Source organism: Rhamphochromis sp. 'chilingali' (assembly GCF_963969265.1).
Source record: "Rhamphochromis sp. 'chilingali' genome assembly, chromosome: 9".
In the NCBI taxonomy this organism is placed as follows: domain Eukaryota; kingdom Metazoa; phylum Chordata; class Actinopteri; order Cichliformes; family Cichlidae; genus Rhamphochromis; species Rhamphochromis sp. 'chilingali'.
Window position 1 is genome coordinate 25108880 of NC_137936.1, and position 24418 is coordinate 25133297.

At 37.0% G+C, this 24418-nt stretch overlaps 2 protein-coding genes across 2 annotated transcripts; one reads left to right on the plus strand and one right to left on the minus strand.

Annotated features, from left to right (window-relative positions):
• Nucleotides 1–1289: 1289 nt before the first annotated feature.
• On the plus strand, nt 1290–8162 carry synprb (synaptoporin b). Its single transcript, XM_080892713.1, has 5 exons — nt 1290–1363; nt 1919–2043; nt 5252–5450; nt 5919–6110; nt 6199–8162. Exons 1-5 carry the CDS (start codon nt 1340–1342, stop codon nt 6568–6570), a joined length of 912 nt encoding a protein of 303 aa, XP_080748839.1. The 5' UTR covers nt 1290–1339; the 3' UTR covers nt 6571–8162.
• Nucleotides 8163–13592: 5430 nt separating this feature from the next.
• On the minus strand, nt 13593–15321 carry LOC308402949 (green-sensitive opsin-like; the record flags this gene model as incomplete). The annotated part of the gene is made up of 5 exons (XM_080892125.1): nt 13593–13900; nt 13986–14225; nt 14347–14512; nt 14677–14845; nt 14937–15321. 5 exons carry the CDS (start codon nt 15319–15321, stop codon nt 13802–13804), a joined length of 1059 nt encoding a protein of 352 aa, XP_080748251.1. The 3' UTR covers nt 13593–13801.
• Between the last annotated feature and the right edge of the window lie 9097 nt (nt 15322–24418).

Below are 24418 nucleotides of genomic sequence, written 5' to 3' on the forward strand. Positions count from 1 at the left end.
AAAAGCACAGTCCTGCTGCAGTATCTTCAGATCACCAATAAGCAGTTAAAACCCAGGTTGTAGTTCAGTATATTGCAAACATATTTCAGTGACATGCACAACCCTAATTCCGTCCTTACTTAAAAATTCATCTGTAGTACAGATTTGTCACCAAAAGAGGTCAGCAAGATACTTTTTATATCAGCACACATGACCTAAATATCAGCAGTTGCTTAGAAAATAAAATGTAATTAAAGAATCCAGCAATTATTAAAATCTGCAAAATGCACAGGAGCTGTGATGCTTTCTCTCATTTCAACACAGGCAGCTGCAGGTATAGTTTTAACTCAATCAGTTGTTAAACTGATCAAAATTAATATTGAAGGGAAATATACTTGTCTGTGGAGGTCACTGAACTAATATTACTTAGGATTATTACTCAAGATCCCCTGACACTCTGGGCTTACTGAGCCCCAATAATTACTGAGACCCATATGTTGTTATTAATGAATACAAAGCAATTCAAAGGAACTGTAATTAATATACTCATCAGACCTCAGTGTAAGCAACACAGCTACACTGGAGCTACATTAAAATGAGAGTAACCAGAGTAACCAACTGCATATCTGTGTCAATTCGACTCCCTCATTACGCTAGAAATAAACAACTACAGCATGTAAACTAATATTTTTAGGATGATTTCGGCTTAAGGGTGCCATCAACTTTGAAGTTTTTCAGTAATGCACTGGATATCTAAATAAGCTGTGATGATCCCAAATGGAAGGAGAAAATTAAACCTCCAGTCTTTCATTTGCTTTTTCATTTTCAGCTCAAAGCCCAGAAATCAAAGGTAGACAACACAAGACTAATTTGTTTCATTTTTTTTATGTTTACGAACACAATTTCCCTCAATTTTATGTGTCTCATGTTGAAGGTTTTATGTTTAACCTTAATTTCAGCATTCAAATTCACCTGATTAAGTTCAGAGAAATAATTGTCATGATGAAAACACTGCCCCAGATATTTGCATCTGTTTCATGTTCCTAATGCAGCTTTATTTTGAAAAGATGTTTTTGCCATGACACGCCAATCCTAAAAAACAGGAATTGTTCTTATAATCAGTGCAACACAAGTAAAGTAAACAAAATATTTACCTGATATTTTTTACACAGCTTATTGCAGCGCTTGAATAAATATAGCATCTGACTATGTCTCCGACTCCTCCTTGGGGAAGGCACCTCCTGTCAGCCCTCCCCTCTGCTGGAGGAGTCGCTCTGGTTTTCCTATCTACATCAGTGACATTTCAACCTGGTGACTAAAGCTGTCTGCACTGTGCGGAGTTGGGCTCTGTGATTTTTAAATGTGTATGGTTATATTTGCTCCGGTAAGTTTCTTTGCTTGGTGGTTTATTTTCTGTATTTATCTCTTCGGGTTGGTGAAAATGATGACGTCTGCTTCTATTCACATTTAAAATGTAATTGTATCAATAACAGCAGTTTAATTAGGGATCATTTTTAGTTTGTGTTTGATGTTAAAAGTAATAAATGGACTCAAAGTTGCCGATGCAGAGTAAAGCTCTTGTTCTTTGTGTCAGTGAAGTGGAAGAAATAGGAAGCTGTCTGCCTCACAGTCAGTTGGGTCTCACAGTAAGTTAGACCTCTGAGTTTGGTATTAGCATTGACAAATTGAATCTCACTGTACTGCTGTGGCCTCCTTCCAGGGCACAGTCAGGAGCTCTGTTTGTTGTCTTCCAACCTTTAAATTATTCAGGTTTTGTTTTCAAACCAATTATAAATCTTAATAATCTGTCATATAATTTATTGATGTGTATACATTATGCAGGAAGCTGCACTCACACGCTGATTGGAGTCAACTACTTTTGGAGAGTCTGAATAAATGATCAACTAATGGTTACTGGTTTATGATTTTTCTTTCAAAGATTTTTGCCATCTGTGCTTTTGCAACATGTGGAGGATACTATGGTCATCTCCAGGTTAAGGTGGACTGTGCAGACAGGAGGCAGAATAACCGCAGCATCAACATTGATTTCGGGTATCCTTTCAGGTAAACGAATTGCTTATGTTTCCTTTTTGATCCCTTTTGGTTGTTTGCTTCTAAGTAAGATTCCTTTAATCTTTCACAGCTAACTTTAAATAAATCTCTTTACATTTTATTATTTTAAGAGCTGAAATGTGAATAGTCTCCTAAAAAAGCATGTCCACAGTAATCATCTTAAATAGGCCCAGAAAGTATTTTAAAATTGTACAGGCCTGCTCCATTGACATGACAGCTCTAAAACAGAGGAGCTGCTTTTTCTTTGTCCAACTTAGGATGAGAGAGCTTGACAGCTGAGCAGGAGTCTGACCCATTTATTGTCCCAGAGTCTAAAATACTTCCCCGCATCATTAGATTCATCCGTACCTGGACTCCTATGAGAAAAATCTTAGCTTCAGGTGCTTTTGTTTTTAACTTCTGTTCCAGTGTTTCTATTTTACCACTCGCTCTCATCTTACAACATGTACGTGTAGGTGATTTGAATGCTTAGCGACCCAATGATATTATGATGAGCCACAAATTAGTATCTTTGTCATAGTGTGTGTGGTAGCGGATCCCAAATTTGAACCCAAAAATCACTGTGAGGAGTAAAATCTAAATCATGCCTTTAATAAATAAATGAGGGAGCAGTTCAAATGAAAACTGAGATCAAAAAGATAACAAAATCCAAGGACTCCAGGAAAATGGACACTAACCTAACTAGGAACATCAGCAGGAGGAATAACAAATGCACAGAGCAAGGATAACAGGAAAAGTGAAGCTGCTTCTGCACACAAGGCTACTCAAGGGAAGTGAACGCAGCTGGGGAACAACACAGGTGCTCACAGTCTGCTGCAAACAATCTGGAAAATAAGATGAGGAGAAGTAAAACTGAATACAACTATAAAAATAAAGCAGGAAGTGAAGCATGATAACTAAACAGGGGAAACCCAGACATGGCTGAACTAACGCAGGGAAACTGACATGAGAAGATAGACAGGAACTAAGGAAATTGAAATCATGAAGCAAATAACAAGGCAACCTAAGAATCAACAGAAAATATTAAAATGAACAATACTAGAAAGTCCACAACTCGAAAACACTGCATCAATGACCTGGGGCCATGTCAGCCTTTCTTTGTGAACCATTACATAAACATTACTCGGCTGTCTTCCAGGATGACAAAAAAAAATTGTTCTTATTGCTTTGTTGAATCTGGCAGGTCCTTTTTATTCACAGCAATTACATATTTTCAGATCTGTGGTGGGAATATAGAATATAATTACCCACTGATTAAATGAAATTGCTGTGTTATACAGAGAATCCAGCCAAAAGTGGATGTTGAAGAGTTTAATTTTATACCAGTAAAGTGCAAAGAGCAATGCATGAACATTGGGGGTTTTTATTGTCTAAAAAAAGCCTGGTTTAGGTGAGTGGCTTCCACAGGGAGGTCACACTTTTCACATCATTTCATTTGAGCCATGAGTGGTGTGCCTGTTAATCATAATTACTAGTCTTGTGTGTGTGTGTGTGTGTGTGTGTGTGTGTGTGTGTGTGTGTGTGTGTGTGTGTGTGTGTGTGTGTGTGTGTGTGTGCAGGTATTAGTCAACCTTCGCAGTGTAATTGCGGAAAATAAATGTTGACAGTTGTGCAAAAGTTGCCATCATGGCAAATAGGTTCTGTTGGCTTTGTCTGTAGAGTTTGGATGCTCCTCCTGTGCCTGCATGGACTTTCTCCAAAGAGTTTGCTGCTACATTGACTGTAGATGTGAATATGAGTGTGAATGATTTTCTGTCTCCATGAGTTCAGCCTGTGATAGACCAGTCCAGGCCTGTATCCTGCCTCTTGCCCATGCACAGCTGGCTTACTGTCCTGAACCGGAAAAGGGGTTGAGACGATATGAAAAATATGAACATTTACAACTGCTTTGCTATTTCATTCAAATGAATAAAATGTTCATTTGGCAAATATGTCTACACTGCTTTTCTATGCATATATTTTAACTCGCTTAGCATGTGAACAGTGTAAAAGTGGGAGTTGTGTTGAAAAAATTGCTTCTGTTTTTCATGCTCTTATTTGTGATGGGGTTTTTTTTTAATCATTAATTTATAACAAACTGATCAAAAGCCAAACCCTGGTGAAAAACAACCAGCCACATGAACCGACCCACTCAAACCTCTCATGCCCTGTACAACTGCATTAGAATAGATGCTGAGAGAAGTCAAACATACATTGTTAAGAATACTGGGCAGCGGTGGATCAGGAGGTGGAGCAGGTCATTTGCTTGAGAAGGTCAGCAGTTCCTCTAATCTGCATGTTGAAGTATCCTTTGGCAAGATAGTGAATGCGGATGGATCTGTGTGAATATTAAGTTAAAAGCACTTAGTAAGGTAAAACTGGTGCTTGTGTAGGTGAATGAAGCTTGTAGTAAGAAAGTGCTCGAGTAGAAAAAGTGCTATATGAGTACCAGTCCATTTACCATGTACTCCTTATGCTTTAGTATTTTATAATGAAGACCTAATTAATATTGGGTCTACTTAGTAGAATTTTTTTTCTTTAGTGCTTTTTAGGCCATATTGTACTTTTTGAGCATGCATAAATACGCAACACCTTGCATCACACTTTTCTCTCTGAGGAGAAGACAGAAAACAGCATCAACTATGAAGCACAGCGTCTGCGGTTTTTCAAGTTTTATCAACCATTATAAACCAGTATAAACCAGTATAAAATGCTAACTGAAAAAAGTGACTAATCCTCACTGAGTGAAGGATTAATGAAGATTTAAACTTGATCCTGTCAGGGTAACAGTTGCTCAGTTTGCTGTTATCAGACTGGTCAGTGCTTCATATTTCAGAAGCAGTTTCACTGTCCTTTCGTCATATTGGAGAGAGATCTTGCAGACGTCCTTGGCTTTTTTTTCTTTTTGCAGCTACTTTATAAATATTGTATTGCATTGCTTCTTATATGAGCAACACCAAATTCACAAGAGTCTCGTGAGAAACAAACAAAAACAACAGCTAAGAAAGAGAAAACTGAGCTTTATTTTTTATTAAAGCACCACTAGATTTCTAAGCTGTCCTTCACAAACTTTCCTTTTTGTTTTTTCCCAAACACTGGTGAACAAGTTTCAGACAGACTTTGAAAACTGATTGTATATAAAGAGTTATTTAACCAATCAGTTTTGCAGCAACAAATTTCCCCCGCTTCTCCACGTAAACCTGCTCTTTCTGTTTTGTAGATTACAGCAAGTGCATTTTAAAGCTCCTTTGTGCAAAGAGAACAGAGATGAGATTATTTTCCTGGAAGGTGACTTCTCCTCAGCTGCCCAATACTTCATGACTGTGGGTGTCTTTGCTTTCCTGTACTCGCTGTTGGCAACGATTGTCTATGTCTTCTACCAGAACAAGTACTTGAAGAACAACAGAGGTCCACTTGTGGTCAGTGAGTTTTCATGTTCAGATTTTTCAGTGTTCCAGCTTCATATTACCGTCTGATAGAGTCTTGTTTATGTATTATATAAAATGCAATTCAGACGTGACCAATATAGCTAAAAGAATAGTTGCAGTATTTTGTGACTCCACTCTGGAGCCTTCCTGCACATCCATATACATGAAGTGTATAAAGTGGGGAGCAGCATCAAGACCTGCTTATTAAGTCAGACAGGGCATAAAAGTGGAGCTAGGGTGGAGACTGGTTGTCAAGTAGCTTGCAGATTTGCACTAACTCTGTATGAGATACCCAACTGTGTAGTGGAGTCATTGGCTGATATGAGGTGGCATTAATATAAGCATATCTGCTGGTATTAGGCCTGAGGCTGACATTCATGATCTAACTTTACTTTTTTTTTTTTTTAAGTCGTTGCTCAATTTGGTTTTTGACTTTTTCTCCTTTCTCCTGTGTCTCAGGACTTTGTTGTTACGATCATCTTCTCCTTCATGTGGTTGGTCAGCAGTTGTTGTTGGGCCAAAACTCTTTCTGATATAAAGACAGTCACCAACCCAACACAGGTGCTTCTTCTCATCACTTCCTGCAGAGCTCAGGAAAACAAATGCACAGCTACAGAGGAGCCTCTCTGGTCACGTCTTAACACATCTGTGGTATGTCTATAATTAAAGAATGACGCACGTTCTGAAGCACTGCTATTGAAAGCGATTTTATATTAGTGTGTTTTTTCTTTTCCTCCAGGTCTTTGGCTTTGTTAATGTTGTCCTTTGGTCTGGGAATATTTGGTTTGTCTTCAAAGAGACGGGCTGGTACAAGACTGGACAGAGATATCCGACCAGGAGTGCGTCTGGGAAACGCTCCGGTTCAATGCGACAGCGGCTCTACAGCGAGAGCAGCTTCGACCAGCCAGAGGAGAACTTTGCTCCCTCTCGACAAAACAGTTTCAATCTGTCAAAGGGAGACTTTGATCACCAGTTGCAGAGGCAAGCTAGCATCAACCAGACACAGGTAAGCTTCAGCTTACCACAGACATATCTTGGTAAACCGGTAATTTATGACAGAGAAGATAAAGTGGCTTCTCAAGGTCCAATGATATTTGTCAATGAGATGTGACTTAGAGTTTGACCGTGCACATGCACGTAGAGAACTGAATGAAAATTTGCTACTGCTGTTTTGAGTTTGTGAAAATGACATCATTGCTGACTAAATGTAATGCTGAAGGGTTTGGATCACAACGTAGTTTATCCTCTACATAAACTTATACGCTCATGATTGCTCAAGAATACTGTTTCTGAGATCTCTGGGTCCTTTTGCATGTTTTACTGTGCATTTTCTATTTTCCTTTTATTTTCTGTGGACAATTTTTTTTTTTGGGGGGGGGGGGAGACTAAGTTTCATCTAAATCTAATCTAAACTCTACATTTCCAGAAAACAATTAAAATATCCTTTCACAGTTACACTGAGATAGGATCTGGTTGCTTTAGCGTTATCATTCTGGGGCTTTGTGTTCTTCATAAAGAAATGATTTTACTTTACAAACTTTATAAGTGCTTGATCTTACCTTTAAATGAAAAAACACATCACACTACAGTGCTCTCTAATATGTAATATGGAAATATGTTGTATCAGTGGACAAATACATGTAACCAGTGTGTGAGCATTCTCCCATGAATATTTATTTGTTTGACTGTTCTGCATAATTGATTCTGTTTGTTATTAGCACTGCAGTGTCTCCATTTGAACATTTATGAGTATTAATAGATATGTGCTTCTGTAAATGCATGCATAGTCACCTTTTGACGTAGTTATATCAAAGCTGAATGTTTCCTTTATATATCCCTTCCAATATATCAGTATAATTTTCATGTTGAAATCATACTGTTAACATGAAACAGGCGTAAGTATATTTTACCTGCTTGTGCTTGTATGTGCTCATGGGATTTTCAGCCTATTTCATGTTTCACTGCATATTCTTCAGTTATATGGTTGATTTTTTAGGTAGTCACAGTTTAATCAGGGTGTATTCTGTGGTTACTTTCTTCAGTAAAAGATGTCAATCTCTATGTTTTCATTAAAAAAAGAAACAAAACAAAGGACATTGAAAGTGAGGAAATACTAAAAAAAAACTAATGGAGATATTTCCAAAGGAAATAATTAGTGAACGCTGTTATGAGAACACCAAAGTAAAGCGTTTCTCACACTGTGTATCAGGATTATCTCAAGTGCAAAGCCCAAAGGGATAATCCCTCAGGGTATCTGTTTCATCCTATTTGAGACAATTAACAAAATGCTAACTAATACTTAAAACTGCTTAACCTGTTTGACTACACAGGTTTGGTCCTTGTAAACAAGTCGCTGCAAAGACAGAGTGATATACATGCATGATGGTACAAGCATGATCAGCCAGTGCATTTCAGTTTAAATAAAATCATGAAGTTGAACACGACTGTACAAACTGTGCAAACAACTGTGCACCTGTGGTTGTAGCGGGAAACCCAAACAGTTTTCATAAGACACCACAGAAATTATTTTAACTTGTGAACTTTACACATAACTTTACAGCCTGTTATTGTGTTAAATTTATATACTACTACTACTTCTACCACTACAATTATTATTATAATCATTATCATCACAATCACTATCGTATGAACAGTATTTACAAATATCCTTAAATTAAAAGATTTACTCAAATAGCACTATGACAGCACAGCAGTTACAGTGCTGATAATAGAAAGTGTTTGACCCCTCCCTGATGTCTTAGTTTTTTTTTTTAATCTATTTGACACACTTACATGTTTCAGATCATCAAAATATAAATTTACATTAGTAGTTGCCACTCTCTCCTTGTTAAATCATAATTTAACTGTGATTAACTTCCTTTTTAAAAGGCGGCGAGAGTCATTATCCACAAATGAAAAAAAAAGACATCAGGAAAACTACCACAAGAGTGAACCTTCCTCGGAGTCATTTTCCTACCAAAATAATTCCAACAGCGCCTCCGTGACTTATCCAGGAAGTCATAAAAGAATTGCTCAAAAAAACAAAATTAACCTTTTGAAAGTACCCAGTCAAAACCCAGACTTAAATTCAATTGAATTACTTTAGCAGCACGGTGGCATGGTGGTTCGTACTCTCTCACAGCAAGGAAGTCCTGAGTTCAGCTCCACTATCTGGCTGGGGTCCTTCTGTGTGGAGTTTAAATGTTCACTTGGCTTCCACCCACAGTCCAAAGACATGCAGTTAGTGGAGTTAAGGGTGATTCTAAGTTTCTTGTAGGTGTAAGTGTCAATGGTTGTCAGTCTCTCTATGTTGGCCCTGCAACAGATTGGTGACCTCATGAATAAGAAGAGGAGAGTGGATGGATACTTTAGCATGACCATTAAACAGGGTCTTCATGCTTGTGCTTCCTGCAGTTTAAACCTCCTGCAGTATGACTGAAATAAAACAATTCTGCAGTGAAAAGTGGGCCAAAGCTCCTCCACAGGGATGTTATACTGCAGACTCATTGCTATATTTTATCTTATTTTATATTATCTCAAGCACTTGATTGCAGTTCTTGCTGTCAAGGATGGCGCAGCCATTTGTTAGTTTTAAGCAGTTATATTTAGGTTTACTTTTTCACACAGGGCTAGGTCGATTTGGACATTTACATTAAATCTTAATTTAAAAACTGCATTTTCTTTTCACTCAAATTATATTTTTCTAAGATTACAATTTGTTTGATGATCTGAAACATTCAAGTGTGAGAAATGTAGAATTTTTTGAATTTTTTATTTTATTTGTTTTGGATTAGTTACAGCTGTATTACTGCTTATTAATGCCAATTTCTAATCAGCCAATCACATGGCAGCAACTCAGTGTATTTAAGTATGTAGACGTCAAGACGACCTCCTAAAGTTCAAACCGTGCTGTGTTCAAAGTGACTTTGAACACAGCACAGTTGTTGACGTATGAGTATTTCAAAAATTGATGATCTTCTGGGATTTTCCTACAAGGTCACTTATACTGTTTATAGAGAATATCCAAAAAAGAGAAACTATCCAGTGACCATCAGTTCTGGGTGAAAAGAAGGAGAATGGCTGGACTGCTTCAAGCTGATAGGAAAACAGTAACTCAGATAACAACCAAGGTCTGCAGAAGAGCATCTGTCAAAGCGTACCACATCACACCTTAAAGCAGAAGAAGACCACATTGGGTTCCACTCCTGTCAGCTAACAGCAGAAAACTGAGGCTACAACTCTCACAGGCTCACCAAAATAACAAAAATTGGACAACAGAAAATTGAAAAACATAGTTGGATCTGATCAGTCTAAATTTCTACTGTGACATTTGGATGGTAGGGTCAGAATTTGATGTAAACAAGATGAAAGCATGGCTTCCTGCCTTGTACCAATGTTTAAGCTGATATATGTTTTAATTATACATGTAAATTGAAAAATACAATACACACGTCTGTAAATCTGCTGGATTAGTGCAAGAATTGAATCCAACAAATGTACTAGAGTTTTGTTATGCATGTATAATATGATCAAGTGACTCATGTTGTTTATAGTTTATCTTACTCTGAAGGATTTAACTTTAGGATGTATGTTATGTCAGTTGTTGCTGTGCATATTTCTTCAATCATAGCGTGATAGTGGGTGATATATGCCAAAGTGAGTGTATACCATTATTAGTTTGTGTAGAAAGAGATACGACCCACTAATTTCAGTGACAAAGTATATAAGTAAAAGAAACAAAAAAAGTAGTAAATACTAAAAAATACAGAAAGCAATCAAATTTGGGAAACCAGCATAGTGAATCACTAATGAATACTGATTTAAAGAAGCGTGACTCACACTGTGAATGGAATCATCTCACCTGCAAATCCTGATGGAATAATCTTTTCGAAGTCAGTGTCATCTGTTTAAGGTGGCCATAATACTAATACCTAAAATGTTTCACCACTCAGACCATAAACTGTTCATGACTTTGAGTTGGTAGCTGTTGGTTGAGCTGATTTGTGTACATGTTCACCAATATAAATGTCAGCAATCCGTAATGCTATAATCCACCTTTGATTTTAAAGTCATTTCCATGTCACCTAAGTAAATTATTATTGTTATAAGTAAGCCACTACAGGTGGAATAAATATTCTTCACTGAATGATAACTTTGCTTGTGAACCTCAGTGTGTCAGTGGATCTCCACCACTCATTCATTCATTCATTCACGGGAACACCACAATGTTACACATGGAATTCGGTTATCATGGCAGGTGCCCAACAGTTGCCTGTTTTTGAACGTGTTTTGTGTTGTTTGACAAGTTGTTCTTGCTTTAGCCCATGAGAAGGCATACTCATAAGTAGTTTGATGTGGTATCTGAGCAGCAAATAATATGACAACACTGTTTGTGCTCATCTGAGCATTGAGGCTGCATACTCAGTGAGGCAAATGCTTCAAAATCTGTTTGACTGATTTAACTTGTGTTCTGTAGAAAAATAAAATGAGACTGAAATGCCTGATATTTAGGCTGTTTCAACAAACACCGGGATGATATGTCATCAGAACAAATTGGTTTTAAGAAATGTTTCATTTTTTTTCACACACAAACATTAACCTGCCAAAAAAAAGAAAAAAGAAAAATGCAAATAAATTTTCCACTACATAAATTTGCCGAAAAATGGCAAAGCAGAAAAAACTCAGAAAAAAATAATTAACTTTTCTTGTCAGGGATCAAATAATATAGATTTCGTATGTTAAAAGCAAACTGTGGTAAACTTACACTTGCTGACTGGGAATCCTGCTTAAAATTAGGCCGGTTGTTAACAGACTGCTGCTAACGGAACTATTATGTAGCTCCAGCCGTCCTCAAAGTGAACATTAGCTTTGAGTTACAGTCAGAGCATCCCCAAGTTTGTTATTAAGGCCTCTGTATGCAGTCCGCTATCTGATTAAAGCAATTAGAACAAAGAGGGGTGATGCTCGCCTCTGCCGGCCCCCTGACAAAGAGACTGAGCACATGCAGGTGTCCAGAGGAGGCTCTTTGAAGAAAATTGCAGTGAATGTACCCACAGCATGCCAATTAGGGTCAGGTCATCAGCAGGAAATAAAAGGCTACATCATGAGATAGATGGCCCATCTTGTATGGAGGAAAGGCTACATTTAAATGTAATTAATCCCCTTCGTAAGATGTCATACTGGCATGTAGCACTTAATGTTGGTTATGTCTGTTTTCCCTGGTGTACATGAACCAGCTGTGACTTTTATTTCCAAATGAAGCACATTGAGGAAGATGTTGTACACAGTGGTGATACAGAGACATAAGATATTTTTCACTTTTTGTAAACACCTGCAGGGGGCATTATCCACCTGTTTTATCATCTGTAGGCTTTCCAAGCGAGGGTCCTACTATGTTTATTAAAAAAAAAATAACATCAACTCTTTTCTTTTTTTTTATCATTCCACTTGAGCAACAATTATGTGCTACCTTTCTAAATGTCAGGTCTTTGCTTTTCATTTTGTACCTTTTTTCAGTCTCAGAAAATGTAGCATGTATAACAGCAGACACGTAAGGTTGTATGTTAGGAGTTAGGCCTCAAGGGGGTGGTGTAACATCACACCAAATATAAGTTGTTTTTTCTACTGATGCATTCCCGTAAATAGGATTAATAATGTCCTCTTCTTCTCCGTGCAAATTGCAGGAAAATAAGTCATTTTTTCACTTGTTCTCCAAAAAGAAACAAACCACAAAGGGTGTATGTTTTTTGTTCTTGTTGTTGGTGTCAAATGTTTTATTACACATATTTCTCAAAAATGTCTACACTCATTTATCACCACATTGCAGAAAAAAGCTAATTATTTGTAAAAACATGTTTGGGTGATTTCTCATATATCAGCTTCACATCTTCAGACGTAAGAAATGTGCTATCAGAATTGTGTATTTATACATAGACTCATGACCAGGCCGAAGGACATTTTGATGTTATGGTCAGCAGAGGTATTCATCATACCCTTGGTGAAAAATGTATTGACGCCCATTGTAGACCCGTTGTTATAATCCCCTCACTGTGATTGTTTTCCATCATAAGAGAGTGAAACAGGGAAACAGACAGTTTCTGATGCAGGTCATTTATTTCACTGGCCTACTTTCACATCTCAGCAGTTCTTCATTATTTTAAACATTCACACATCACAAAACCTTCGCTATATAAAACTTGTAATAAGTGTGACACTTCTGTCTAAGGAGCACTTCCTTTTCTTTTCATTGCTGCCCTTTCATGGTGGATTACTATAATTTATAAGTATGCAACAACAGCCATTCCTGTCCAAAAGGGAATCATTAACTGTCAGTCTTGACTAACTTGAAGATGACATGTTGACAATATAATCAGCAAGTGACTATGTTTTGTTTTTAATTGAGAAAACAGTAATAACAGCCTGGAGAAATTTAGTGGGTGTTGAATGATACACATATGGTAAATGGCCTGTATTTGTATAGCGCTTTACTAGTCCCTAAGGACCCCAAAGCGCTTTACACATTCAGTCATCCACCCATTCACGCACACATTGGTGATAGCAAGCTACATTGTAACCACAGCCACCCTGGGGTGCACTGACAGAGGCGAGGCTGCCGGACACTGGCGCCACTGGGCCCTCTGACCACTAGGCAACGGGTGAAGTGTCTTGCCCAAGGACACAACGACCGAGACTGTCCAAGCCGAGGCTCGAACCGGCAACCTTCCAATTACAAGGCGACCTCCCAACTCTTGAGCCACAATCGTCCTGCACATATGTGCAAACCTGTGTGTGTGTGTGTGCCCTTTGGATTTAATTTAAATCTATGTGTAAAGCTTTAGAGTTAAACAACAAACAGGTATGTTTCTTTTCATGCATGCATTTATTTTCTACTCAAGTCTATATTTTATTTTTTTATACATAAAAATAACACCACTGGTAGACCAGTTAAGTATACAGTATGCCCCCCTTCCCCCCCACACACATCCCCAACCATAAAATTACATGAAAACAATCAGCATGTGATTGCACATTCATCAGGTAAAAGTGTCACATTTCAGCAGTTTTACAGTTTTTCTTTTGACATTTTGAGGATCTGAGTTCCTACACATCGACTCACTCACTCAAATGCTCTCACATGCACACAGACGCACAACTGCTGTACAAGATCACCTCAACAGAAAATGCATTTTTTGTTAGTTCAGAGATAAGATAAGATAGAATTCCTTAGTGTTTTTGTCCAAAGTCCGCTTCTTAAATCCATTTGGCAAAAGATTTCTCTAATGGGAATTTTGAAAATTTGCGAGCGATCATCAGTGTCCTTATATCTGAAGATGCCATCAAGATTAAGACACAGAGGACACCTCTGTCTTGCTTGTTGAAACTGAGGTCTCATCCTCCACCATGCCGCCCATTCCAATGGTGGATAGCATGCAGTTACGGAACTGAAAGACAGCCAATTCAGAAACTCAGTAAACAGCAAAAGACTGAAAAACAGAGAAGAAAACTATGAGAATACGTAACACCAACCTGTTTGTTCATTAGCACGTAGATAACAGGGTTGTACAAGGCTGAGCTTTTTGCAAAGAAAGCAGGGATGGCTGCAGTGAGGGCACTGAAAGAAGCTCCCTTGTTCATGAAAATCCAACCAGCAAAGCTAGCATACGGTGTCCAAGCTATTAGGAAGCCCATGACCATCAAGACACACATACGGGTCACTTCCTTCTCAGCTTTCTGGGTAGAAGCTGAGTCCTGCTGCTGTGCTGCTGCCTGTTAAGTTTTATGGTCAGTTAGGTTAATGTAACACCAATAAATTCCACAGTAGCAATGGCTAGCTTGGTTAGATTAACTAAACTATTATAAATAATTTAAGAACTTTAGCTTCACTTACAGCTTTGACTGTCATCACAAGGCTTCCATAAGTGAAGAAAATGATGAAGACAGGAACGAAGAAGTGAACAACAAACATGTACATGACATATGACTCATTATTGAAACCTGGAGCCAGTGTGTAGTAGTCAGGACCACAGGAACACTGCATTCCCTCAGGAAGGTACCTGTGTGAGATTGTGAGAAAGAAAGTCATGTCCTCATTCAGTAAAAATAGCTCTTTACATTTAACATCTAGTTTTGTGAGTGAAAATATCTAATTTTCAAGTTAGTGGCTTAAAAGTACAAAAGGCTGTTTAACTAAATAAAATATTAAGAAATATTTGAGTACCTGGACCATCCAAAGAGTGGAGGTGCAGCACAAGCCATTGCCATGATCCATGTGAAGAGTACTCCAGCACCAGCATGAGTTCCAGAGAACTTGAAGCTTCCCATGGGTTTGCAGACCACAATGTATCTCTCAATAGCCAGGACAACAAGTGACCAGAGAGCAACTTCACCTGTAGACAGAAAAGGTGAGTTATTCATTGATATTGTATATCTGCCAATGAAATAGAAAGGATCCTGAAAAGGATCTGACTTCTTGCTTACCTCCTAGTGTGGCCATGAATCCCTCAATTGCACAGAAGGTGGCTCCAAGAATGAAGTAGCCACTAAAAGCTGATGTGATGGTGATGGTGAATCCAAAGCAGCACATGATGAGTCCAGCCACAGCCAGGTTGACCAGGATATAGTTGAGAGGTTGCCGGAGCTTCTTGTTCTGAGCAGTTACAAACAATGTCAGGCCGTTGATGGGAGTCCCAGTGCAGATCAGGAAGAACATGTAGAAAGCCAGGAGCTTGAAAAAGATCGGGTCTGCCAGGTAATACTGAGTGTACTCAAAAGGACTTCTAACAATCCCAGTCCTGTTGGACATGGGAATGTAGAAGTTCTTGCCTTCAGTGCCATTGGGCTCAATTCCTCCTTCCCAAGCCATCTTCTGTTGTCTAGTTTGCTTGAGTTTCAGCTGATGGAATATCCCAGTAGTGTTAGAAAGGTGTAAACCAACCACACACAGGTAGTTTATGGCTGCCTTGGTGTTTTATACCTGCTCAGGGTTATCCTCAAATTAGCAAAATTAGATTACAAGAGGATTGTGAGGAAGTGAACAGATCAAGTCTGACTGATAATTGACTTTAAAAAGCAAAGAGGGACAATGACCTTAGGGTCAAACATCTTGGCCTCTTGACATATAAATTTCCTCATTTTGCAGAAAATGATGCTTTACATTACACACCCCCTTCTTATAATGTAGGAAATGATATTTTTCTTTGCTTTTGGTTGTCATTGCTTAAATTCACAGTATAGTACAAACATTGTTTCAAATAGTTTTAGAAATTCTGTTTAAAGTAAAATAAATAAGTAAATAGGTTTTATGGTTGGAGTATTTAAAAATGAAACCTCAGAAAGGAAGTAACCATAACCTTAACACAATCCTAAAACTATTGTATTAAAATATGTGATTTGGAGCATTTGAAAGAATTTCTCCCAAGTCTTTGCAATTAGGAGATAGAAAAATGAAGTGTTTTTAAACTTTTGATCATTTGTTTAAACAGTTTATCAAAGGAACTTTATCAAAGTAACTAAAAGGAACTGAAGTGATTAAGGAAATTGTGACTATTAAATATATGAATACCTATGACAATTATTCATGGTAAAGCAAGACTGTTGATGTAGCGATGTATCTCTTATTTGTTTCAATACATGTTGCGTGTTCAGTACCCCATCAGCGTGGTGGGGTCAAACACAAAGATTAGGAAAAAACTGAGTGTATTCAAAACAACACAACTGAAGACCTAATTGCTATAGTTTTGTTATTTCAGTAGGTGTTACAGTAGGTGATTCAGCCAACTAGTCCAATGCCTAATTAACGCCTCAAAGAGACGTTTAACATTTGACCATGAATATGTGAACTCACGCCAGCAGTTAACAGCTTAGAACAGACACGCAGACATTACATAAATGTAACGTCGGTGTCAGCATGATTTTGGTCGTTTCAGGTGTCATATAGTATTTCTAATTTACATTTTCTGGTGTGCCGAGAGTCGTTTTGGCCTAGCGTGAACAATTACTGCACAAACTGCGATACTGCAAACAGTAACAAATGGACGGACCTCTCAGAGCTCACTTCAAGTGCAACTCGCCACTGGGTGTCCCCTGCTGCGCGCTAAAGACTCCCATACTGTGTGTGCGCGCATGCACCCGTGCATTTCTTTCGCAGTGCTCCCAGTATCTACCTGCTTCTGCTACAGATTACTTTTAGAGAAACCGCGAAATGGATGGTCGGAAGAAAAGAAAAGGACAGAGGCAGAGAATTAAAAATGACAGAAATCCCTCAGCGTCAGACGCACCTAAATACCGCAAAATAAGCCCCAGTCAGGGATCAGGTTAGTCAAAAACACTCGCTATAACACAAAAAGAATATGTAGATTGGCATTCTAGCTCGTAGTGTAGTGAATATGGTTGCTGTTGTTGTTGTTGTTGTTTTTACTTTGATAATTTTGTTTATTGTTTGAATATAGTGATAGTTATCTGGACACTCGCTTTTCAAAATGGGTATACAGCTATTTTTATGCCTCCCGTGGTGCGTTGTGTTTTTAAATGTAGTTTTCCCAACCATATACACGCTTTCCTCATGTACAAAAAAGGCACATAAACGCAACACACTTTGGAGTTCCATAAATATCTAGACGTGCGTGAATCTCGGAGTAAGTGTGCTGCATGCAATATCTTACGCCAAATACGAGGAAGTGCCAAAGCTTGTAAAACTTGTTTGATATTCTGAGCTAGTTGGAGGAATTTATTAAATACATGCAGCTTGATACAGCAGCAGGATCAATAGTGTCAGAGGATTGTGCTGACGTTTGACTACCAAACCGGGGAAACAGGTGTCGCTTCATCAATTAATTAAGTAGTTTCTCCGGACAAAATATGATATATTACAATATTTAAGCGATTCCCCCCTTTTTTGTAATCCACGCAGACAAAACATTCAACCTAATGTGCCATAGTGGGAAAAACAGTTACTCTCTCTGTCATGTATTATTCAATAAATGACGTGAGCTGCACTCCCAACGCCGACTTTTACTGACTTAATTATCCCTCAGAATGTTAGTTATAGTGCACTGATTTGTTTGGTACAGTTGCTTTAGCTCACTATAGTGCATGTATTTATACTTAGGCATTCTTTAGCCAAAGCGATACGCAGTAACAGTAGGCTAATGTGTGTTAATTGGCTGAAACGGTTTTGTCGTCTTAGCGCAGTGTTTGAACTCTAGCACTGGGGAACAGAACTGTAGGCTACAGTATGGATTATTACAATTTTGTCTCTTTCTTCCTGCAGAGAAATGAAAAAGCTAATCTTGTTTCTCCTTCAGATGTTATAACTGACTGTTTTGGCCGTGCTAGGGTTGAGTGGGGTTAGTTGGGTTTGTTATGGGACTAATCAATGTTAATGTAATTACTTTTCTGTTTATATAATACGGCTTACATAGCTAATTACTAACATATGATAATTAGCTAAGGTTTTTACTGTAAAACCGAAACATGTATTTGCATATTTGAATCATATTTTTATCGGTACTGGTATATTTCCAGGTAAAATAAAAACAGCAGAAGTCATTCTCATTTATGCAAGTAATAATAATAATAATAATAATAATTATTATTATTATTATTATTATTCATTTATGCAAGTGATTAGAAGCATTTTTTCCATCAAAGAAAAATGTGTCTTTTGTTTTTGAAAAGTTATGATAATTTCATTGAAAAATGCGATTTATTGAATAGCCACCTCAATGGGTGTCATTTAAATTGTAGAAAACACGTTACAAAAATTGCAAATGACAACAAGGAGTACATTTTGGGGGTGTTTATTGATCTTAAAAATGCATGTGAAATGGCAGATCACAGATTACTAATGAAAAGATAGACTGATGCTAGCTCACTCATGACTGAGCACATCTGTATAAAACTCGTCATGTACAGATAAGAAATGTTGACTCTGGTTTAAGGTTACTTGTCAGGTTCCACAACCTTCAGTGCTGGGCTCTAAACTGGAAATTTTATAAATAAATGACACATGTAATGTGTCTAAATTGTTGTTTGTCAGTTACACTAAATATGGGTAAAGTTTGGAACAGCTTCAAAATAAAGTGGAAAGGGAGCTAATATTTTTGAAAGAAACAGTTGAAATTGATAAATTATCACTAAAGCAAAACAACCTTTATAATGTGGCAAAATAATTTTTTATTTTTTATTTAAAAAACTAAATGATATTGAAATAGAGTGTGTATGGATTTTCTTTTAATGTGAAGATCATTATACATCATTATACATCATTATTAATTCCCTGTAGGGAAATTACTCTCTTTATTTAACCCATTCACTCAGTGAAGTAGTGGGCAGCCACCAATCCAGCACCCAGGGAGTAGTGTGTAGGGATGGTACCTTGCTCAGGGTAGCTGTTTGGTGGACCCCCGACCTTCCAATCATGGAGCTACCTACTAAGCTATCTCTTCTATATCTCTTTTTACTACCTATTCATTTATTCATTTATCATTTTTCTTGGTGTTTGCTTTGATAAAATCTAGTCAATAAAGGGATTTCATTTAGAATGTGTTCTGTATAAAACATAGGCTGAAGCTAAAGCTTCAGCTCACATCTTTTTGGCCAAAATGTGTTTACATTGAATCAAATTCCCTGTTGTCAATTAAATAATCATTGGTTGTTGTTTTTGAAAAAGGGTTAATAATTATAGACCAGAACACAAGTCAGTCTATGCCGTTGTGTCACATATGCTTTAACGTATTTTATCATGTAGACCTTTGACTACAGGGTCAGTACAGTTGGAAAGGCGTTGTCTTTCTTGGTGAATTTAAGCAGCTAAAGGCTGAATTAGCTCACATGCTTTACATCTACTGGTCACACATAGGTGACGCATGACAGAGACATAATTTCCATAGTTATGCTTAAACCACCACAGTACATTTTTAATAACAGAATCAATATGTGATTGAATTACATACTTTCACCTTGTTCTTTTTACACAGCCATTTCTAGAGGCTCAAAATTCATTTAGAAAATTGACCGACAAGACTTTTCAAGGCCATGTGACTCCTGTTCCCTTGACATGACATATTTGCTTTATCACAAATCAATCATTAAGCTTAAAAAATAAATCTGTCACATGGGTAAACAAAACTTTAGAATAAGCTAGCTACATGCAGTGGCAGAATTATTTTTATGTTTAAAAAACGAAAAACAACATCAGCCAAGTCTGGAATACTCTGGAAGAGGAAGGCATCTCATCAACGTTTACAAACAGGAGATGCCTTCATTGAAATCCAGAGGGTTTTGTATCATGATGCAAACCTCTGGTACACTCAAGAACAACAAGGCCAGACGAGACTTTGTTAGAAAAACATCTAGAAAACATCTGAAGGAACTTGGCAAAAACAAACACCTGGAAGAGAAAGTCAAGAAAACAAACGCAGCACATAGTGATGTTGAAGGATTTTCATCCAATTATTAAAAGTAACCGAACAAATTCCTCCACTAGTGGAGGACTTTAAATATTGTCAGAGACACTTTGCCACTTTTTGCATTTCCCAAAGGCAAATTGGTCCAGGATGAAAGGACATCTTAAAATCGATTCTAAAAATTCCATGTAATGAAAACTGAGACACTAAAATATATTGTTAAGAAAAAAGTTATCAGGGCCATTCTTGCCTGCCAAGTAGACCCTCTCTGGGCCTGCCTCATGTATTAGGGGTCTGTGCCTTAGTGGACTGGGAAACATCCAAAGGCAATTTGGTTCCTGATTTCCAATAGGTGGAATAATCCGGAGAGAGGGGAGCCTGGTCTTTGGCTTCAGCCAGACTCACCTTAGAATGCAACACAATCTCCTGCAGAGGAGGTGGATTATATACTGTACGGAGATTTTGGATAAGAGGATTTCTTTTACCTGTGTCTTTGGGTTGAGGGAACAGCATCTGATTGTTGTGGTTTGCTTTTTGAGTCTTCACATTCTTCAAATCCTTATGTGTTGTCTCCAAAATGGAGACCTTTTTGCAGCCACAGTACAAAGACATTAAATTTTTAGGGGTTAATTGGTGATTCTAATTAACCCAACGCCTAAATGAAGACCAGCTTTTTACCACTGCAAGGTGAAAAATATTAGATTGTTATATCTTGGAGCTCAATTTACATTTTGCCTTTAGCCCTCACCAGTTCTGTTCATATCTAGGTTTAGTGGGTGCATCTTTGCTTTTTGAAGATGAAGAGGTCCTGTTCACATCATGAAGGGTTAAGCTTCAGCTTGCAGAGGGGTCTTTAGTTTCTGGTTGGAATAGAGCAGTGTCTTAATCAAGAAAATGTTGTTTTGGAGTGTAGGGTGTTTCCAGCATTGAAGTAGCTCCTTGACGCTCTTGTTAAAACTCTGCAAAAAGGAAGAAAATGAACCACACAACATATCTAACATGTATTGAACTTTATTAACACATTATTAACATTTTTGATTGAATTTATTTAGGCTAAATGTTTGAAAATTTATTCATATATTTTCTAAGATAAACTAATAAAAATATATTTATTTGCATTCAAATTCTATTCTACAGGAGAATAAACTTTTATTATAATAATAAACAATCAAAGCATAAAAACTGGTGTACTATGTTTCTACATTCCAAGTAAGTTGACAAGCTGCCTACATTATATACTTATAGAACATAAAGTAAATACATTTTTCTATACTTGTCCTTTTTTACTTTTATTATTCCATCACCAATGTGGTACAGAAAATATATAATTCTGACATGAGCTGTTGTGTATAAGGAGTACTTTTACTTTTGATTACTCTTACTTGATACGTTAAAAGTAGGCAAGTCCTGCTGCTGTAGAGAGAGTAAATGTTCACCACTACATGAACTTAAACAAATCCCATATATCCTCATTAGGAATTTTGTATTAAAAAATCTTAATTGTGCATTTTTTAAATTTCCAGATAATTTGAGAAAATTTAAAAGGCTGGACACTGATGAAATTTTTTTCCCCAAATCCCAATTCATCCCAAGAATGAATTTAACAAACAAAATTAATAAATAAAAAAACAAAACTATACTAGTTACATGAATGCTAATAGCTCTAAACAAAACATGTACAATTAAAATTGGTATGGCAAAGACAAAAAGCTCAGAGCTTTTCATTTTAAATCCATAATTTTCAAGTTAGTTTGGTCAGTTCTGGTTTAATTAATAACACAGTAGATATGCATTTGGCAAATACCCTATAATAACTACATAACCACATTGAGATAGTTAAGTTCTCACTCATTAAAATAAATAGAATTTATCACCAAACATGCTTCACATATGAAACCACATCCTAATAATATCATTTTCTCTACTGCTGAAAACAAAACATTCATTTCCCTTAACATAAAATGCCACAGATCTAAACTGAGTAGAATATTCATGATTTAAACTGTTCCCTTGACTACAAGGGTAGCCAAACTTTCACAGTCACTGTAGTGGACTAAGCAAAGATTTCAAATCTTAAAATTTCCAGTTAATACTTAAGTCGAGTGGGAATTTACAATAACAGTGCAGATGAAATTGTGCTTTGATTGAAAGCAGCGTCTCACTTTATTGCAACAATATTGTTACAGCTCGAATACTAATTTGTAATTTCATGTTCTACTTTGCCCTGAACAGACTACTTCTCATTGTAGCTCTGTCTTTCTGACAGGCTCATCAGGTCTGCTTTTATGACTGCTGTACTCTCCATGCTGCTGAGCCTGTGGCTTGGTGCTGCGTGGGAGCCTGTGGCTTGGAGGGAGGCTTATACTACTATACTCTAATACTTGATATTGTGACGCAAACAGGTACTTTGTCTTCTGTACTTCTCCTATAGAGTAAGTGTTCTTGTCAGAGCCCAATCATTTATTCAACAGAGATTCTGTAAAATGACCTCAAGAAAGACACTCATCCTGAGAATATGGCTGAGCTGAAGCAGCTCATTAAGGATAAAAGGCTCAAATTTCTGCACATCACTGGCCGTATTCACCAAATCTCACAGTATAAAGAGATGTTCCTCGTAATTAAACTTTAAGGAAATTCTTAAAATGGTAAAGTGTTTTGATAATTTCTGCCTTAAAGGTAAGATTAAATACAGATTAAAACTAAACTTATCCACAAAGTATCTTAAATAAGCTTCTGAGGTGAAAAACAGGAGTAGAAATGGAGACTTTTAAGAGGCTAAGAGTTTCTTAAGCAGAAGAGAAAGAAATGGTGCTAAGACAAACAGGGAGTTTGTGTTGAATGTCAGCGATTAAGCAAATTTTACAGATTAAATTGAGTAAGGATAAAGTTTGCGCTCAATCTCATTAGAGATGTGTTTACAGCTTCTGTCCAACAGAATAAAGAGCAACAGTGCATCAGTTCATCAGCGATGACTTGTGTCTGTCGCATCCATCTGGAAGCACAGTCATCACACAGACAGTTACAGTGCTTTTAAAAGTCATATTGCTATATATTTATATCTTATATCTTATATATTCATGCGTAAAAGATTCTTGTTAGCTTAAGTGTATTGTGTTTTTATTATCATTCATGCTCGATTCACAAAGGTTTTTTGCTTATTATATTTGCATTAAATATGATCTAACTTTCTGCAGCCTTTAACTGCACTTTGTTCTTTACTCCTTATTTGCACTTAACGTTTTAATGTTGCATTAAACTTAAAATTGTTCCAGGTAGATAGTTTCTGTAAACTACCTAAATCTTGTTGTTCATAGTTACAAATTTAAACCACACGAACCTTTAACATTACTCAGTACAATAGGATCTGTAATCCGTAGTGAAAGTGAAGCTTTTTCATTGTGTACAGACTGTAGTGAGCCATATCTTTGAGCAACCAGTATTAATTTATAAATGATAGACATTATTACGGTATAAGAGATACAAATTATATGAAGGAACCAAAAAAGTTTAGATATTTACATTTTATGTCTTCAGTTGCAGTTTACCTTAGTGTGTGGCCATGAAATCCTGGAAACCATCATCTCCACTCCATCCACAGCTAAGTTGACCGGGATGTAGTTGAGAAAGTCCAGATCAGATTTTGACAAACATAAAGAAATCTACAAAGGTCTACCAAACGAAACTGTGGGTGTTCAAAGGACTTCAGCCTCCTCGTCTGGTTGGAAATGAGGGTGTAGATGTATTTTACTGGACACCTCTAGGAATTAACAAACATTTAATGTAATTACAGTTCCTTATTTTATAAATGGTGATGACCTCAACTTAGCGAAATTAGATTTCAGGTTGGGTGAGGTTAAGAGAAATTTGTTAATGATCTTAACAGTAAATCGTGTTTTAAGTCTTTCTCTTAATTTGTTACCTGAGGTCAGGTAATGAGGCTACCACCTGAGGCACCTTGAGGTGTGTCAGAGTTGAAAGGTATTATCTGCAGGCATTAAGCTACTTACCACAGTCAAACCCTGGTAGAATATTATATTAAAAAAGAATAAAATGGAAATGCTTAGTGTATGTAATAATACTAATATATACATCTGCAATGTATAGATATGTTTAAGCATCCAAAGGGCAGTTAATACACAGAGGTCGATCAAAAATTATAGCATATTGAATATTCACACCAGTCAGCAAAAGCCAAAATTAAATTAGCAATAAATGATATTGAAAATATAAAAGAAAGTAAATTTATTTATTATCATATCAAATCACATTTAACTGGGAGTAAACAGAGCATCACAAGCAAGTTGATCTGAATTAATCACAGGTAACAGAGAAATGACGTGGTTTCTCCATCATGTAGCCCAATCATAATCTATCCTTTCTATCTGTCAAATAAACAGAAGGATAACTGATATTAGCTGTTCTTTGCCACTGATAGTGTTGCAGTAGCTTAAAGAAGACAACAAATTGGCTAAGTCTTTACCGGACATTTTCTTTCCGACCTGTGACAGTAAGCTTTTACCACACCACAGCTACCACAGGTGAGATACTGAGGTT